The following is a 19,759-nucleotide window of genomic DNA, read 5'->3' as shown; positions in this document are numbered from 1 at the left end:
CATACATTTGATTTATGTAATGTTAAGTTGTTCTGAGTTATGAATTATAGTCATGGCTATTTCTGTTTCATTTTATTTTTTGATTGACTTCAGCTCAAATTGCATGTGGCACAGATGATTTCCACTGTAAAGGTACAAGCAGATGTGTTCCTGCACGTTGGAAATGTGATGGGGAGGATGACTGTGGAGATGGTTCTGATGAGCCAAAAGAAGAATGTGGTACGTTTTGTTTCTGAAGTCTAAAATAATAGCGTAAGACATCTAAATTACTGATATTGGTTACTGATTAACAAATGATTTCAAAATAGTTGTACATGTTCAATGTGTTCAAAAATAGCTATCACTGAGTTGTTATTTCTGAAAGATATTTTTAATTCATGTCAATCTTTCTTCTTCTATTTTTCTAAAAATACCTTAAATCCTGACTCTGAAAAGACCATAGTTCATATTCTATCCATATATATTGTGGAATTCTGTCCACATCCCTACCTACTAATCATTATTTTAAAGAGTATTACCTCAGTGGGAAAATAGTTATAATGTCTTTCAGGCTCCATTTCCATTATGCCAACCAAATTTGTCTCCTTAGCATTGCTGGTGCCTGCACTACGGAAGGCCTGAACTCTTAAAAATGTCAGCTGGAATGCTCCCGGCCACTTCTGGTGTGCCAGAGCACTAGTGCAAGCATGCCACTGTGCACTCTTCATGCAGATTGGATGGACAGTGACATTAAACAGCTTCTAGCGCTCTTTTGAAACATGATCTGCCTTTCTGAACCGCACAAGTCAAGTTAGCAGCCTATCTTAAACACTACTAGCTGCATAAGCGACCCCTAATTCAAGCTATTTAAAGGGCCAACCATCCAACTCCCATTAAGGTGCTTTTGATTTATTCTTGCTGGTGGGGAGTTAGTGCAGTCACTGTGCTGATTGTCACTAGAGAGATTTGCAAACATTTTGGATTTTCAAGTGTGTGGTGCTAGATTTTGGCAAGAGGGTCATGGAGTTGGAAGGCCTGTCAGGAGAAAGTCTGCTTCAGTAATGGGGGCTATAGTCCCACTTTGGGTGGGAATATGAATTTGATTTGGCACACGTACAGCTGAGAGGGGAAGTAGTGCTTTTTTGACTCTTTTCTCAACAGCACATTGCAGTGAGTTCGTGACTTCAGCTATAGTTTACATTGTCACTGGCATAACAGGTCAAAAAGAAAATACTTTATTAAGAAAAGGAGAACATAAGCAGCCAAACTGTTCATAACTTGGAGACATCATCATCCACATTCAAAGCAGATCAAACACTAAGATAAAAGCAAAAAACTGTGGATGCTGGAAATCTGAAACAAAAACAGAAATTGCTGGAAAAACTCAGCAGGTCTGACAGCATCTGTGGAGAGGAAGACAGAGTTAATGTTTCGAGTCCGTATGACTCTTCATCAGTTCTGATGAAGGGTTATACAGACTCGAAATGTTAACTCTGTCTTCCTCTCCACAGATGCTGTCAGACCTACTGAGTTTTTCCAGCAATTTTTGTTTTTGTTTTAAACACTAAGACTTAAGACTATGGGTGTTCAGGCACACCTTATGAACAGCATGCCATTTTCGTGTTATAAAATACATCTCTGTAATTAGCCAATGCTTAAGGCCTTATTCTTTCCATCATTAGGTTAACATAACTTGCTACTGGTCATCGTTAGTCATTGAATACACACAACAATCACGTGTTGAGTTGAGCACTAACTTGGGCAGAGGTTGTTGTCAGGTGGTGAGGGAAGTGGGGGCAATGTCTGGATAGGAGTGTGGTTGAGCATTGCGTGGAACATGTCAGCATTTTCAGCCATCACTTTTATAGATAGATTCAGAGCAGTTGAAGTTATTTGCATTACACTATAATTGTGGAACTGCAGGCAAAGTTTCTTGAGATTTAAAATGCAACAAATAATAGGTGAGTAAATTGTAAACAGAAAAACATTTTCTTGTGTAGCATGTTAAGTGCAGATCACAGTATGGTCTAGTGATTGTTAGTTGCACAGAGAGGTTAATGTGTTCTCGGGAAGCAGCTAAACCATTCAGTTCAAATCTAAGTATCCTGTGGATCTTTGCATAAAATATCATTGGCAATTCTATTTGAGTTTGAGATAGACATTTTTATTTTTGTCTGATCTATGTTCAAATTATACCTTGAGTTTGCAGTCATTTTGAAGCCATACAATTTTCAGGCTAATTTGTCAATGTTTTTTTAAAATTATTTCATGGGATGTGAGTGTTACTGGCAAGGCCATCACTTGTTGCCCATCCCTAATTGCCCTTGCAAAGGTGGTGGTGGGCTGCCTTCTTGAACCGCTGCGGTCCATCTGATTTTTGATCCAGCATCAATGAAGGAATGGTGATATAGTCCCAGATCAGGATGGTGTGTGGTTTGGAGGGCAACATGCAAGTTGTGATGTTCCCATAGGTCTGCTGCCTTCGTCATCTTTTAATCCAATCCTTTTTTCCTTTCTGTACCTGATCTGACATTGAACTTGCTCACTCAAATTGATCCTCCTCTATCAATCCTGTTTCTTTCTCAATGTGTAATCTCATTGCTGAAGGAGGTAGATTATGACCTCATCAATCAGCAAAGTTTCAGCCATTATCAGTTTACACCTACAGCACGTTACAGTGCAAATTATATTCGAGTTGAAAAGTCCAGGAAATAGCCTAACTAATGACGTTGCTTCAGTAAGAATAACACAAGAACCCAAGAAATAGGAGCAGGAGGAGACCATATGGCCCAATGAGCCTGCTCCGCCATTCATTATGGTCATGGCTGATTTTGGGCTTCAACTCAATTTTCTTGCCTGCTCTCCATATCCCTTAATTTCCTGAGAGCAAAAATCTGTCTAATATAGCCTTAAATGCATTCAACAATGGCCCATATGATTAGGTCTATTTTGTCCTTACCTATCTATAAATCACATGAAACAAAGGTAGTAATAGTATACAGTCATATAATATTCTTAATTGTGCAATAAGCCAATCTATCAGATCACTGTCGGCCTTTTACTATACTTTGGGCAGGATTTTTCAGTCGCCGTGTGGGGGCGGACCCGACACACCGACGCATAAAATGACGCGATGACGTCAGGCGTACGTCCTGACATCATCGCGATGTTTCATTTGGCGGGCATGCGCCGGAGTTGGCTGCGCACCCGCCGATATTTAAACTGCCTATTAAGGCCATTAAGGAAGTAATTAATGTAATTGTTAACGCTGCCTGTTCAAACTCAAGGTTAGTGGGCAGGGATGGGAGGTGTCAGCTGTGGCTCAGTTCATAGCACCCACGCCTTTGAATCAGAAGGTTGTGGGTTCATGTCCCACTCCCGGAAAACCAAGAACTGTGATTGTACTCGAAAGAGTTGCAATCTGTGACTGTTGATAACTCGAAAGAGTTAGTGGGCAGGCAAAAAGGCCAACTGGCCTTCACCTTTTTAAGGAAACCTCATCCAGGAGCAGGATGAGGTTTCCTAAAGCTGTTATTAATTAAATAATTTTTCCGCAAAATCAAAACATGTCTCATCTCATGTGACACAGTCACATGAGGGGACATGTTTCATTGAATTTTAAATCTATTTATTTAATAATTTCAAAAGCCCTTCAATCTCCCTGAGGCAGCTCCATGCCTCAGGAAAATCGAAGCGCTCTTTCCCACGTTGGCCCCGACTCTCCCTCCTGCACATGTAGCGCTAAGTGCTATGGCTCACACCTTACACAGGGCGGGCCTTAATTGGCCCGACCGTGTAAAATGGCAGTGCAGAGCCGATCGCGGGTGGCCATCGGCTCTGCGACCGCTCCCGCTGAGCCTGCCCGTCGCTTGAAAAATTCAGACCTTTGTGCCCTATTATCCATTTGCTGTTGTAATGGTAGCATATGGGAGCTGGTGGACACCAGTGTGATCCACAACAATCACATCTGCATTGAGTGTCTGCATCTCAAGGAACTTTCACTCACAGTTGATGAGCTGGTGACAGAGCTTTGGACACTGCAAACCTAACAAAAGAAACAAGAGCAGAAGTAGGCCCTATGGGCCACATCAAATGTGTTGTGTCATTCAATAAGATCATTCTTGCCTCGAGGATCCTTTACCATGAAATCATTAATTAATTCTGTCTCAACAGATATTACCAGATCTAAAATAGCCTGTTCCCTAGTTGGTTCCATAATACGAACAAGGAGCAGGAGTAGGCCATTTGGCCCCTCGAGCCTGCTCTGCTATTTAATAAGATCATGGCTGATCTGATAGAAACCTCAAATCTGCATTCTGCCTACCCCTGATAACCTATCACCCCCTTGCTTACCAAGAATCTATCCACCTCTGTCTTGAAAGTTTTCAAAGACTCTGCTTCCACCACCTTTTCAGGAAGAGAGTTCCAAAGACCCTCCACCCTCTGAGAGAAAAAATTTCATCTCATCTCCGTTTTAAATAACCCATATCTGTAGGCTGCACTATTGCCTCGTCCTTTCTCTTTAACTTTCTAAATTTCCCCTTACCTGAGCCCTGGCCCCCATTATTACTTTAAAGCCCTCTTTACAGTCCTAGTTATTTGATTTGACAGGAGACTGCTACTGTTCCATGAATTGAAACCAATTCTCTCACGCCAATCTTGGAACCTTGAATTAAGCACTCTTATTGAACATTTGCGAATTTGTTTGTGGCTCAGATAGTGGACTAGATATTAGAGATTATTAGCTTTATGGTTCTGCTTTTTAATTCAGCCCCTCGATTCTCGTGTTCCCTCAGTAGAACCTTTTTTTAGTCCTCCCTATGCCGATGGTACCTATCTGGAACTGACAGCTGGATCTTTCCCCTCCCACTCCAAGCACTTCTCCAGCCGCAAGGGGAACCATGACACCAAACAGGCATCACAACATTCGGGACTCACATTCTCAGCTGAAGAGAACATTATCTATTCCCCTCACTATACTGTCCCGTACTACTTCTGTATTGCTTTTTAATCCTCCAGATTCAGTGGTCCTGTGCTACAGTGCTGCGATCAGGTTGTTTATCCTCCCTGCAGTCCCTGCTCTTCTCCAGACAGGCTGTATGAACTTAGTAGTTGTTATACAATTGCCAGGGCTGAGGTTTCTCCAAAACTACCTTCTGGATCCCCAGACCTGCCTCACTGGTCAATCCTGCTGTCCCTCACTGCTGGCTAAATTTGAAGTAGGTAACCGAAGGGGCATGATTGCCTACAGGAACAAAGTTTCCAGATAGCTTTCTCCCTTCCTGATGCATCGCAGTGTCCGAAGCTCTGTCACTAGCTCATCAACTGTGAGTCAAAGTTCCTTGAGCTGCAAAGGCTTACTGCAGATGTGATTGTTGTGGATCACACCGGTGTCCACCGGCTCCCATATTCTACAGTTACAACAGATCACGTACTCTGCCATCTCCATTGTATTTCATTTAACTAATTATATCTTCAAGTTTTGAAATGTCACTCAGTTGCCTATTTATAGCTTTTAATAACCTTGTTTAATTTATTAAATTTAGTTATTTGCTTTCAGTCTTTACTGTAACTTAGCCCACAGTCCTAATTTAACCCTATGCGTTTATGTTTATTTTTTTATAAATCAATCCTCTGTTAATCCTTTTAAATGTTAATCCTCTGAACCTTTTCTACAGCACTAGGCAGCCTTGAAGTGTATAGCACTGAGTGCCTTTGTACTCTCACAAAAAAGTTTTAAAGTCAATGAAGTTAAAGATCGAATGTATTTGAAATTCAGCAGCTTTCCCTGTTGGCAATGTAAACACAAATATCTAACCTATGCATGACTGGTTCCTCTGAAATCACTGCAATGAACTTCCTATTGATTGCTTTATTCAGTCTCAACAGAATGATGAGACAGTACACCTTCTCAACTCTAGCCAACAATGCTTCCTCTCTTCAGTTAGAGCTAGAGCTATAATAAAAGCATGGCAAGCCAATTCTCATTTTACACCATTTCAATAGGAAAAAAGATATCACTGCTATTTTTTTTCGTGAAATATTCCAGAAGCTTGTGAAAGCATTCACATATATTCAGTACATCTGTAGTAACAAAATATTTTCTAAAGTTTATTTTTCTTCTGTCCAAATTTCGCCACGTAACCCTTCGCTTCTTAAGTGATCGGTTTGGGACTTTCTGATACCTCACGCAAACTAATTTTTCATACATAACAGGCTGTATTTCATGGAGTATTTCACAACTGAGAATAATTTATTTCCTCATATGTGCATTCCCAGCAAGGTTAACTGGATAACAGTCAGAAACAGGAACCTTGCAGGATTTCCCTTCCCTCTATTTAAGTCTGGGCATTTGTAGCACAACTGTGCATTGACTATTTCAGCACAGACAACGATTTAACATAGATGTATTTTCATTTGTACTACACAGTATTATATGATGAATACATTGAGAGTCTGGAAAACTAGCAAAAGCTGAGCAATAACCTCAGACAATCTGGCAGAACAAAAACAGTGTTCACTACCCCAGAAGGAAAATTCAGTTCAAAATTCTCAAATACGAAAGGCTGATTTCATAGGTGCAGAATGTTCATTGGTGAGTTAATTTATAGAGGGAGGAGAAGCTGTAGAGGGATTTAAACACAAGAATGAGAATTTCAAGTTTCAGGTGTTAGGAAACTGAGACACTCTATAGGCCAACGTTGTAAGGCAACTGGGACTTGGACCAGGATACGGTAATGGCAGCAATATTTTGGATGAGCTGAAGTTTACAGAGGGTGGTGGTAGCTACCAGCGACAAGAGCATTGGAATAGTCAAATCTGGTACTTTTCTCCCAAGCTAAAGCTGACACTAATATTACATTTTCAACACCGCACGTCACCAGTCCATGTTGGCAATCTATTCCATCCCTCCAGTTTGTCCTTAAGTTCATACTCAAATTGGTTTCTCCTTCCTCTCTCAGATCATGCTGACAATCTACTATATCCTCAATTCAAGATGGCAGCTGATATATTCTTCCACACCCACACCTTCCCTATTAAAGCTGACGTTCACTTCTTTCCTAGACCCCAGTTCAAACTCCTGTATTTCTCCCTATTCCACTGACTCACTCCAAGATCCTACTTCACACGTGCTGCTCTGGAGGCTGGAGCTCTGCTAGACACTGTGGGCAGCACCTTCAAAACCCAGGACCGAATAGCAGTCGAATAGCAGACTTTACAAAACACAGAATTGAATAATGTGCAGAGTGAGTCCAGTCTCTGGAACAGCAGCAGCAGCAGCAGCATCTTGCAGGAGCCTGATATGATGATAAGCAGTACAATTGGGATCAACTCTGAGGGAGGGAATGGAATTGGGGCTGATATTTCTTTCCAGACAAGCGGTCATTGCACCCAAAACACTGAGTGTCAGGTAAAATATAGCTAATGGGCATACCTGTATGGTTATGTACCTAGTAATGTAGAAGGGGCAGTAATACAGAAACAGACCTTCATTTGAAAAAAAATCCGAGTGTATTTTTTCTTCTTGGCAAATGTATTGGCAATAGATTAAATTAGAAAAATTACTGAGGCGGTGCGGTTCATGTTTCCTGGTGGTGATGTGTGGGAGAGACTGCATTGTTAAACAGAAATTTTTGTCAATAACTTTAATAATTGCTAAAAATTCACTCCCTTAGCCTCCTCACAGTAGTTCAAAACTCTAGCTCCATTGATTGCCTAGAGCACACCATGGAGTGTAGCATCAAGCCACGCAGACCTGGAAAGTTAGTGGCTATAATATAGTCATATTCAGTTCTCTACCTGGCTGAGCCTTGTATAGATGGTGCCCCCGTGGTGTTATATTTGAGGCATGAGAGAGACAGAAGACCATTCCCGCTATCAGCAAAATCACCAGAGTAAGTTGCTGTTAGCCTAACCAGGAGTGCAGCCATGTGGCAGATATGTTGACCTGCAGGGCAGCTCACTGATTCTTATAATAAACTGCATCACAATCTTGAAAACTGCAGTCAACCTCGAAATCAGTTACATTGTGGGCTAAGTTGTTTGCTTTAACAGACTGTGATGCAGGCCCTGTGTGGGCAGCATGAACAGACTCCAATGCAGCTCCCAAGTCAGTTGCACTAACCTACGTGTTGACTTTATTAGAAATGGGAATAAAGGAACCATTTTAACATAACCTACCCAATGGAAAATTGATAGGATTATTGGTTGCTGGTTTTATACTGTCCAGTTTTACTTTCCATTGACTTCAATGAAAATTCTAATTTTGAAAAAAAGCAAACTTGCCGGTAATTGGTACTGGAGAGATCCATGAAATGCCTGCCTGTGCAACCAGCCGCAACTACAATTCTGAATGAAGATATGCGAGAGGAGGTACGGGCCTGAAGGACGCTGATTTTTTTTTTTCTTTCCTGAGAACAAACACATTTCTTTTGGAACACGACCCTATGTTTCTAAATGTAGCTGGTTACATATGGGCAATGGCAGAAGCCAGACAGCAGGACTGAGATCTGCTCTTGTGTTTGTGGAAGTTACTGGCTGCAATGTGACTGCACCTCAACTTCTGCCCTTAACTGGCTATAATGCTCGTCCATGGCTGTGGAAAGTAAGAAAGCGTCTCAAAATATGCATCCAGTTGTTGTGACAAGTTGAACAGGCTGGGCCTGATAGTGGAGGCTTTGAAACTAATAACAAATAATGTGGTAAATAAATATAAACTTGGCATTACTTATTCGTTTTGGAGTCAGCCCCATGAGCAGTGTTCCCAGTTTGCTCAGTAGGAGATATGGCACCACTGGATGTACCTGACGGAGTTCCAACTAAGCAGGACATCCCTTAAAAGTTCAAAAGAAATGTCAGTCAAGCACAAGAGATTGGTGTGCATTCAGCAGACTTCCAATCTATTCCCTACTGTTGGAAGGACTGGACAGTTGGCACCTTGGAGGACTACCTGATCATTTTCTTTTTGATTGTTGTGAGTTTAATTGAGTCACCTAATGTAGTGCGTGTGTGGAATATCAGGATATGTTCCATATGCTTTTTCTTAAGGAAGAGCCTAATTTTTTTAAAGATGAAGAGTTCTGTTGTAAAGTGAATGATGACCTGAATATCTCATGCCTGGTACATTAGGCATTCGAGGCAGCAAGCTCATGAACTGGTAAAACTTGGAACAGAACGTGGTCTTCAAAATCTTTTGATTCACCTAAATCATAAACAAGTGATAGAAAGAACTAGCTCAGCTAGACTTGGTAGCCCAGGTGCTCTGGAGGGAACAATTGGCCGACTTAACTGTGGACACTTTTCAACTAGTAATAGTTTCTCAAAGTCACTCTGCGGTTAGTAATCCATCTTCAAACACCTGCAGTTTATACGATTTCAATTCCTGATGTTGTTGCAAAAAGAATGCCAGCATCAGCATCTCCTGCAGCACAAGAAGCAATGCAGGAGGGGGCAGCAGCAGCAGTTTCAAGAATATGGACAGAATCAACCAGCAGCCCTGGATTTGGATCTGCTTCCACTACAGCCCCTGGCTCTGTAAGCAACTGCATGGTTTGCAGAGTATCCTGGCAACAGGGATGCTCTTTCTGTGGCCCAAGGGACAGGGCAGAAGGCAATGGAATTGGCCACTGTTGACAGTGGAGGTTTGTCAGATGCAGAGGTTCATGAGTGCCTTTCAACAGGGGCCCCTACCATTACCTGCAGAAGAAATTCAGAAGACAGCAACATCTCCCTCAGTTTGAACAGGCCATTGGCACCTTCGGTGTAGCATTGCTTTCAGGACAGTAAAAACTAAGGATGAACTAATTGGTTTGCCAGCAAATCAAAATTGTTGAAGCAGCTGGCAAAAGGCGATGTGAAATTATTCACTACAGCAAAGTAAAACAGTCCTACATATTGGAGGACAAAAATTGAATTAAAAAAATTGGAGGCAATAAATCCAAGCAACAGAAGGAAGAAGGCGACAATAGAAGTTTGGACTGAAAATTGTTCACTCATGTTTTCCTTTAAACTGTAAACTATTTTTAAAAATTTTTAAGGAAGATGCACTAATTTTAAAGTTGAATAATGTTTCTATTAAAACAGTGATGACAATTCAAAAATACCTCAGGAGCTGCAAAGCCCATTGGGGCTTCCTGAGGTCCTAAAAAACATTATGTAAATACCAAGATTTTTATCTTCAATTAAATTTCAATTAACATGTGTGAAGTACACTTTTCAGAACAAAAACAAAAGCCTAGACTCTCGTCTTGGGTCGGGAGAGCAGAGTTCGGTGTGTTCCCGGCCCAGCAAACACTACCTTTAAAAATGGCCCCCACAGGTGGGATTTTCAATTGGGGGGGAGGCGGGTGGGTGACCCCGGAATGAATCTGCAGGCTGCCAGGCATGGAAGCAGGCTGGACACAAGGTCTGTCTCTCTGCTCGTCACTGTGTTTAAATAAACAAAAAATAATAAAACAAAAAACACCCCTACAAACCCGAGTACTCACCCCTCTCAACCCCCACAACCTCCCTATGCCCAATCTATGCCAACCTATGCCAAACCATGTCCCCTACCTATCCCCATGGCCCCCACACCCCTACGGCAATTGCATGCCTCTCTACACCCCCATTGTCCCCATATCCCCAATGCTAACTTAGTGATAACTCATGTCAACCCATGTCTCTCCACCACCTTATGCCTTACCAGTTCCATGCCAACTCACCTAGCATTCTTGGACAGTTCCTTGACAGCTTTGACACCTCCTGGATGCCTTTGACAGCTGGACAGCTCCTTAAAATTTCCTTGACAGCTGGACATTTCATGGAAAGCTAGACATCTCCTAGAAGCTGGACAGTACCTGGACTGCTGGACATCTCCTGGACAGCTGGACACCTCTTTTACAGCTTGAAAGTTCCAATGAGTCTGTGCGTAAAAAGTACATAACCATTCACTTTTAACAATCCCAAAGGGTGACTTAACTCTCCCAAAGGGTGCCTTACCTCCCCCAAAGGGTGACTTACCTCTCCCAAAGGTGCCCTGGAACCCTATCCAAAAGGGTACCTTACCTGTCCAAAGAGGTACCCTGGCTATCCAAACAAATCCACCAAGTTCAGACCTGTTCTTACCTGTTCTAATCTTCACACTCTGGATTCTATACTCCTGTTCTTCCAAAATCCCACTTCATGCACAAACCCCAGCCCGACTCCAGTCCCACTCCCACGAAGATGGGAAATTCCGGAATTGGGGGCAGGACTTTGAAATTTCAGCCATTTCCAGGATTTTCGCCATGATGGAGAGGCTGTCTGTCATGGTGAAAATCTGGGCCAATGTGTGCAGCTAAGTCGCTGGAATACCTGCCACGTGTATTACCTCTTGCAATCATGCTTAAGGGACCAGGTGACTCCCGCTCCTGAGAGTTTGTACTTTGTCACATCTTCTTAGATTCAGGGAAGGTTCCATTAAATTGGAAAAAAGCAAATGTAACTCCTTTGCTCAAAAAGGGAGGGAGACAGAAAGCAGGAAACCACAGGTCAGTTAGCCCAACATCTGTCATAGGGAAAATTTTAGAAGCTATCATTAAAGATGTTATAGCTGGGCACTTAGAAAAATTCAAGGTAATCAGGCAGGGTCAACATGGTTTTGTGGAAGGGTAATCATGTTTAACTAATTTATTGGAGTTCTTTGAAGGAGTCATATGTGTTGTGGATAAAGGGGAAATTAGTGATATAATGTACTTAGATTTCCAGAAGGCATTTGGTAAAGTGCCACATCAAAGGTTATTGCGGAAAATAAAAGCTCATGGTGCAAGGGGGCAACATATTGGCATGGATAGGAGATTGGCTAGCTAACAGGAAACAGAGAGTAGGCACAAATGGGTCTTTTTCTGGTTGGCAGGATGTAACAAATGGTGTGCCACAGGGATCAATGCTGGGCTTCAACTTCTTACAATTTATATAAATGGTTTGGATGAAGGGACCGAAGGAATGGTTGCTAAATTTGCTGATGACACAAAGACAGGTAGAAAAGTAAATTGTGAAGAGGCCACAAGGAGATTACAAAGTGATATAGATAGGTTAAGTGAGTGGGCAAAGATCTGGCAAATAGAGTATAATGTAGGCAAATGTGAAATTGTTCATTTTGGCAGGAAGAATAAAAAACGTTATTATCTAAATGGTGAGAAATTGAAGGGCTCTAAGATTCAGAGGGATCTGGGTGTCCTGGTGCATGAATCACAAAAGGCGAGTATGCAGGAACAGGAGGTATTTAGGAAAACTAAAAGAACATTATAATTTATTGTGAAAGGAGTTGAGTACAAAAGTAGTGAGGTTATGCTTCAGTTGTACAGGGCACTGGTGAGAGCTCATCTGGAATATTGTGTACAGTACTGGTCTCCTTATTTAAAGAAAGATGTAAGCACTAAGAAGCAGTTCAGAGGAGGTTTACTAGACTAGTGCCAGGAGTGGGTGGGATGTCTTATGAGGAAAGGCTGGACAGGTTAGGCTTGTATCCACTGGAATTTAGAAGAGTAAGAGGTGACTTGATTGAAATCTACTTGGACTTCCAGAAGGCCTTTGACAAGGTGCCACACAGGAGGCTGCTCAGTAAGATAAGAGCCCATGGTGTTAGAGGCAAGGTACTAGCATGGATAGAAAATTGGCTGTCTGGCAGGAGGCAGAGAGTGGGGATAAGGGGGTCCTTCTCAGGATGGCGGCCAGTGACTAGTGGAGTTCCACAGGGGTCAGTGTTGGGACCACAACTTTTCACTTTATACATTAATGATCTAGATGAAGGAACTGAGGGCATCCTGGCTAAGTTTGCAGATGATACAAAGATAGGTGGAGGGACAGGTAGTATTGAGGAGGCGGGGAGACTGCAGAAGGATTTGGACAGGTTAGGAGAATGGGCAAAGAAGTGGCAGATGGAATACAACGTGGGGAAGTGTGAGGTCATGCACTTTGGTAGGAAGAATAGAGGCATAGACTATTTTCTAAATGGGGAGAGAATTCAGAAATCTGGTGTGCAAAGGTACTTGGGAGTCCTAGTCCAGGATTCTCTTAAGGTTAACTTGCAGTTGAGTCGGTAGTTAGGAAGGCAAATGCAATGTTGGCATTTATTTCGAGAGGACTAGAATATAAAAGCAGGGATGTGCTGCTGAGGCTTTATAAGGCTCTGGTCAGACCACATTTAGAATATTGTGAGCAATTTTGGGCCCCGTATCTCAGGAAGGATGTGCTGGCCCTGGAGAGGGTCCACAGGAGGTTCACGAGAATGATCCCAGGAATGAAAGGCTTAACATATGAGGAACGTTTGAGGACTCTGGGTCTATACTCGGAGTTTAGAAGGATGAGGGGGGATCTGATTGAAACTTACAGAATACTGAAAGGCCTGGATAGAGTGGACATGGGGAAGATGTTTCCATTAGTAGGAGAGACTAGGACCCGCGGGCACAGCCTCAGAGTAAAGGGAAGACCTTTTAGAACAGAGGTGAGGAGAAACTTCTTTAGCCAGAGAGTGGTGAATCTATGGAATTAATTGCCACAGAAGGCTGTGGAGGCCAGGTCATTGAGTGTATTTAAGACCGAGATAGATAAGTTCTTGATTGATAAGGGGATCAAAGGTTACGGGGAGAAGGCGGGAGAGTGGAGTTGAGAAACTTATCAGCCATGATTGAATGGTGGAGCAGACTCGATGGGCCGAATGGCCTAATTTCTGCTCCTATGTCTTATGGGCTTATGGTCTTAATGAAATCTTTAAGATGCTGACAGGTTTTGGCAGGGTGGATGTGGAGAGCATGTTTCCTCTTGTGGGAGAATCTAGAACTTGGGGTCAGTGTTTACAAATAAGGGGTCGCTTATTTAAGACAGAGTTGAGGAGAAATGTTTTCTCTCAGAGGATAGTGAGTCTTTGGAACTCACTTCCTCAAAAGGCGGTGGAAACAGTCTGAAATTTTTAAGGCAGAGCTGGATGGAATCTTGATTAACAACGGGGTGAAAGGGTATAGGGGATGGGCAGGAATATGGTTTTAAGATTACATTCAGATCAGCCATGATCTTACTGAATGGCGGAGCAGGCTCGAAGGGTCGAGTGGTCTCCTCCTGCTCTGAATTTGTATGTTTGTTTGCCTATGCATGATACCTGCATGATCTTTGTGAAGAGATATCAGTTTTGAGCTAGGAACAAAATTTGAAGAGGTGTGAGATGTCAACCTGGTGAAGCTAAAACACAAGACTACTTGCGTGCCAAACAGCATAAGCAGTATACGATAGACAGAGCTAAGTGATTCCATAACCAACAGATCAGATCTAAGCTCTGCAGTCCTTCCACATCCAGTCATGAGTGGTGGTGGGCAATTAAACAACTCATTGGGGGAGGAGGCTCCACAAATACCCCCATCTTCAAAGCAGGGAGAGCCCAGCACATCAGTGCAAAAGATAAGGCTGAAGCATTTGCAACAATCTTAGGCCAGAAGTGCCAAGTGGATGATCCATCTCAGCCTCATCCAGAGGTCCCCAGGGTCACAGGTGTCTGTCTTCAGCCAATTTGATTTACTCCACGTGATATCAAGAAATGGTTGAAAGCACTGGATACTGCAATATTCCGGCAATAGTACCTTGTGCTCCAGAACTTGCGACGCCCCTAGCCAAACTGTTCCAATACAGCTGCAACACTGGCATCTACTCGGAAATGTGGAAAATTGCCTGGGTATGTTCTGTGCACCAAAATCAGAACAAATCCAACCCGGCCAATTACCGCCCCATCAGTCTACTCTCGTTGAACAGTAAAGTGATGGAAATGGTAATCAGCAGTGCTATCAAGTGGCACTTGCTTAGCAATAACCTGCTCACTGACACTCAATCTGGGTTCTGCCAAGATCACTAAGCTACTGGCCTCATAAAGCCTTGGTTGAAACAGGGCCAAAAGAGGTGAACTCCAGAAGTGAGGTAGGAGTGACTGCCCTTGACATCAAGGCAGCATTTGACTGAATAATGCATCAAGGAGCCCTAGCAAAACTGGAGTTAATGGGAATAAGGTGGAAAACTCTCCGCTGGTTGGAATCATACCTAGCACAAAGGGAGGTGGTTGTGGCTGTTGGAAGTCAATAACCTCATTCCCAGGACAACACTGCAGGAGTTCCTCACAGTCTTAGGCCCAGCCATCTCAGCTGCTTCATCAATGACCTTCCTTCCATCATAAGGTCAGAAGTAGGGATGTTCAGTGATGATTGTACAGTGTTCAGCACCATTTGCGACTCCTCAGATACTGAAGCAGTCCATGTCCAAATGCAGCAAAAGCTGTACAATACCCAGGCTTGGGCTGACAAGTGGCAAATAACATTCACGCCACACAAGTGCCAGGCAATGACCATCTACAACAAGAGAGAATCTAACCATCGTCCCTTGACATTCAATGGCATTACCACTGCTGAATCCCCCACTATCAACACCCTGGGAGTTACCATTGACCAGAAACTGAACTGAACTAGCTATATAAATACTGTGGCTACAAGAGCAGGTCAGAGGCTAGGAATCCTCCTGACTCCCCAAAGCTTGTCAACCATCTACAAGGCACAAGTCAGGAGTGTGATGGAATACTCCCCATTTACCTGGATGAGTGCAACTCCAACAACACTCAAGAAGCTTGACACTGTCCAGGCCAAAGCAGTCCACTTGAGTGGTACCCCTTCCACAAATATTCACTCTGTCCACCACTGATACACAGTGGCAGTAGTGTGTACTGTCTATAAGATACTCTGCAGAAACCCACCAAAGCTCCTTAGACAGCACCTTCTAAACCCAGTACTGCTACTATCTAGAAGGACAAAGGCAGCAGATGCAGGGGAACACCACAACCTGCAATTTCACCTCCAAGCCACTCACCATCCTGACTTGGAACTATATCGCCATTCCTTCACTTTCGCTAGATCAAAATCCTGGGACTCTCTTTCTAACAGCACTGTGGGTGTACCTACACCACATGGACTGCAGGGGCTCAAGAAGGCAGCTCATCACTGCCTTCTCAAGGGCAATTAGGGATGGGCAGCTAAATGCTGGCCTAGCCAGTGACGCCCACATCCCATGAATGAATAAAAAGAAGACTGTGATTAAATATATTCCTGGAGGTTTCATCACATGACTGCCCTCCACGTTCCAGTCATTATTTGGCCAATACATCCATCCTTGTGACCTTCCTACACTAATTAAAAAGCAAATAGACTGATTACCCCATTGGATGATGCTTGATTGTCAGCCAAACGGCCCTTTATTCCCATTTTCAATATTTTTTGTAAAGAAAAACGTTCAAAGGAAATGACAAAAAAAAACTTTTTGTCCGGGTGATTTTTCTCCAGGGTTACACATAACAGTGTCCTGGAGATTGATCTTCATTTCCTGGAGACTTCATGCCAATCCTGGAGGGTTGGCAACCCTAATTTCAGTGTTTTGTCTTGGACAGTCTACCTCATGCCATTTGGCCAACTGATGCCATGTCAGGTACTGTTTATTGACAGTATGTTTCTAAACGGCATGTTCAAGCAGATGGAAATATTGACCTGGAGCTTCTGCTAATTGTAATCAACAAAATATGCCCAGAAGGTGCGGATCATGTCCTGGTTTTGCTGAGATGAAGTCATGCTCAACTTTCTGCACTAATAACATAAGCCCAAACATCAAATCTCCCATGAATCTGCGCAATCAATCCGCATAATCAAATATAATTGATTTGTGACTGGGACAAGGCCCATGGAGCCTGAAGGTTCTAGGATGGGGTAATATAAATGGTGAGAGAGAAAAAAAAAACTGCTTTAGAGTGAGGGCTGGAGACCACAAGGTAAACAGTACTTTTATCTTTGTCCTTCAAATTTTAAAAAAGTTTTACATTTTTTGAGCTAATTGATTCCTGCGGCAGCAGGGTAGATCAATTGAGTGATGGACTGCTCTTGGTCTTATTTTCTCAACTAATTGCTGTAACAGCAGACAGACCTGTTCACTATCGCTCAGCTGACAACTGGTCACTGCTGGTCAGGTGATGAAACCTGGACTCATATGACCATAGGTGCCTGTGTCTGAGAATCTGGGTGCAGTGTGATGAGCCCCACCACTCAAAGCATCGCAACTGGCAGAAATTCACCTTTCTCACCTGGGCCAGTTTTGTGGTTGGGGAAGACTTCAGACAGAGGGACTCTTGAACCAATGTAAAAGTTTGTGGAGACACAAGTTTTCAGTGGTAATGGGCACAACTACTTACTCTTAAAACTCTGTAATCTCTGGAGCGATTTAATTTGATCCCACCCAGATTAAGCTGTCATTTTGACAGACATCTTTTGGAAACTCCTGGCAATTCACAATTTACTGAACTAAAGAAAAATCGATAATTGCTCATCCTACATCTCTAGTCTCTGTACCACTGTCTGCAGTTTTCCATGTAGCAGAATTATCAGCTAGTAACAATGTCATTCCATTCCCTTGCCTGTAGGATTCAGAGCCCAATTGAGTCTCAATATTTTGAGATCATTATATTCCAGAAAATAATTGCGTTGTTTCATCAATATGAAGTCAACAGCTGTAGGAACAAGGGCAATATTCCTTTCTCCATCATGCCTCAGTACTATTAACTATAAACAAACTTTATAAAAAGAAAAGCTTACATTTATATAGCACCTTGTATAATGTCAGGATGTCCTTTAGCACTTTACAGCGCATCGAGGTCCTACGAACAATAATATGATAATGGCCAAATAAACTGTTTCAGTAATGTTGGTTGAGGGACGAACATTGGCTCTGACCAATTGACCAACTAGTCCCTGTTAGTTTTTTAAAAGTAATGCCTTTTGATCTTTTACATCTACCTTTGAGGGCAGATGGGATCTTGAATTAATATCTCATCTGACAATGCAAAACTCCTTCAGTGGTGCACCATAGTGTCAGCCTAGATTTTGTGCTTAAGTCCCTGGACTTGGTTCTGAACCCATAAGCTTCGGATGCAAGAGGTGAGAACTATGGTTAATATTCTAGTGTCACGCTACCTCTACAATGTAGGTTTATAATTTTTTGTATTGGTATCAATAAGAGGCAAGTAAATTTGCCAGCTGAATTCTGATGCGTCTTTCCTTGATGAGGCAGACTGGAGAACTCATGAGTGATGAGTGAGCTCCAGTCAACTTAACCAGCAGAAATAGGAAACATATTTCTTAGAAAGGTATCCAACCATGAAGCACATCACACTGTCATGTTTTTCTGGTTTCAAAAGATAATTCCTGCAGGCTTGTTTACGTTATGCAGCAGGGGAAGCGGAGCAACTTGAAACCAACTATCACCTGATGCAGTTAAGATATTTTGATGTAACAAAATTATTTGCACAGTTGTCAACCTGAACATGAGCAATAAAATCAAACCCTTCATCCCATCAGTGGTACTTTCCCAGTTTGCTGAACACTCAGCACTGGTGTTGCTTGTGGAGGTATACATAATCTTACATGACTGGCCATGACAAATCTGCTACTATATATATAACTTGCACACCACTGGGTAAAGAAAGATCTTGTCTAACCTCTGTGTCAATCATGTAATACAATCTTATTCACTTGAAATGTAATAGGGGTCATGTGTAACTTATCATTGAAGCATAAAATTGGTGTTGCAGGTCGGGCACCTTTTACTGAAACCACCAGAACTTTCTTCCCATTAAATTACTGGATCTGCAACATCCATTTTACGCTTCAGCAAGAAGTTGAAAATTACCCTTATTTTGTTTTATCACAATGCAATACCATTAAACTGATTAGGGGAAATGTTTCCTGTAGTCCAAACTATATAGCTCCTGAAGAAAAAAAACAAACTCTTTGGTAGAGTATGAGAGCAGTATGAGGAGATTGTGAGAGAGAGGACCCTGGGACAGGCAGTCAGCAGTATCTAGAGGATCTAGCATCTAGTCTATACTCAAGTAGGAGTAAGGGTAAAATAAAAGCAAGGGTCCATATTCTGTTTAGTTAAGAGATATCTGGGGTGCTCAGTCTCATGATTTTCACTTCCTGCACTATGTGGGAAATCCTGGACACTCCTGGTGGCCTGAATGACCATGTGTGCAGTAGATGCCTCCCACTGGAGCAACTCGAGCTCCGGGTTTTGAAGCTTGAGCAGCAGCTGGGGGCACTACGGTGCATTCACGAGGCTGAGAGGTTCGTGGATAGCACATTTCAGGATGTGGTCACCCCGCAGCTTAAGGAAGTGCAAGCAGAGAGGGAATGGGTGGCCATCAGACAGAAGAAGGGGGCCAGGTGTGTAGTGAGGGCATCCACTGAGTGCATCTCGCTCGCAAACTTTTTTCCAGCCTTGGAAAATGGTGAGAGTGACAGTTCCTCTGTTGAGGCCAAACAGACCCAAGGCCATAGCATTGTGGGTAGTCCAGCTGCTCAGGTGGGAGGAAGAAGTGTGGAAGGGCAATAGTGGTAGGGGGTTCATTAGTGAGGGGAGGAGACTGGCGCTTCTGCGGCTGTAGACGTGACTCCAGGATGGTAGGTTGCCTCCTAGGTCCCAGGGTCAAGGATGTCATGGAACGGCTACAGGGCATTCTGAAGGGGGAGGGTGAACAGCCAGAGATCCATGTTGGGATCAATGACATAGGAAGAAAGAGAAATGAGATCCTGAAAGCGGACTTTAGGGAGTTAGGTAGGAAATTTAAAAGCAGGACTTCAAAGGTCGTAATCCTGGTGCCACGCAGTAGTGAGTATAGGAACAGAAGGATAGAGCAGATGAAAATGTGGCTGGATAGATGGTGCGGGAGGGAAGGCTTTAGATTCCTGGG

At 42.9% G+C, this 19,759-nt stretch overlaps 1 protein-coding gene across 1 annotated transcript in view; it reads left to right on the top strand.

Moving 5' to 3' along the window:
- Window positions 1–19,759, top strand: part of LOC144686788 (low-density lipoprotein receptor-related protein 1-like) — a 1,926,687-nt gene that overhangs the window by 1,717,181 nt on the left and 189,747 nt on the right. Inside the window, exon 67 of the mRNA XM_078552493.1 lies at window positions 94–219. Coding sequence (XP_078408619.1) covers window positions 94–219 — 126 coding nt within the window. The remainder of the gene's footprint in view (window positions 1–93; window positions 220–19,759) is intronic.

Source organism: Cetorhinus maximus, chromosome 11, assembly GCF_964194155.1.
Source record: "Cetorhinus maximus chromosome 11, sCetMax3.hap1.1, whole genome shotgun sequence".
Taxonomy (NCBI): Eukaryota; Metazoa; Chordata; class Chondrichthyes; order Lamniformes; family Cetorhinidae; genus Cetorhinus; species Cetorhinus maximus.
This window is presented reverse-complemented; position numbering and strand designations above follow the sequence as displayed.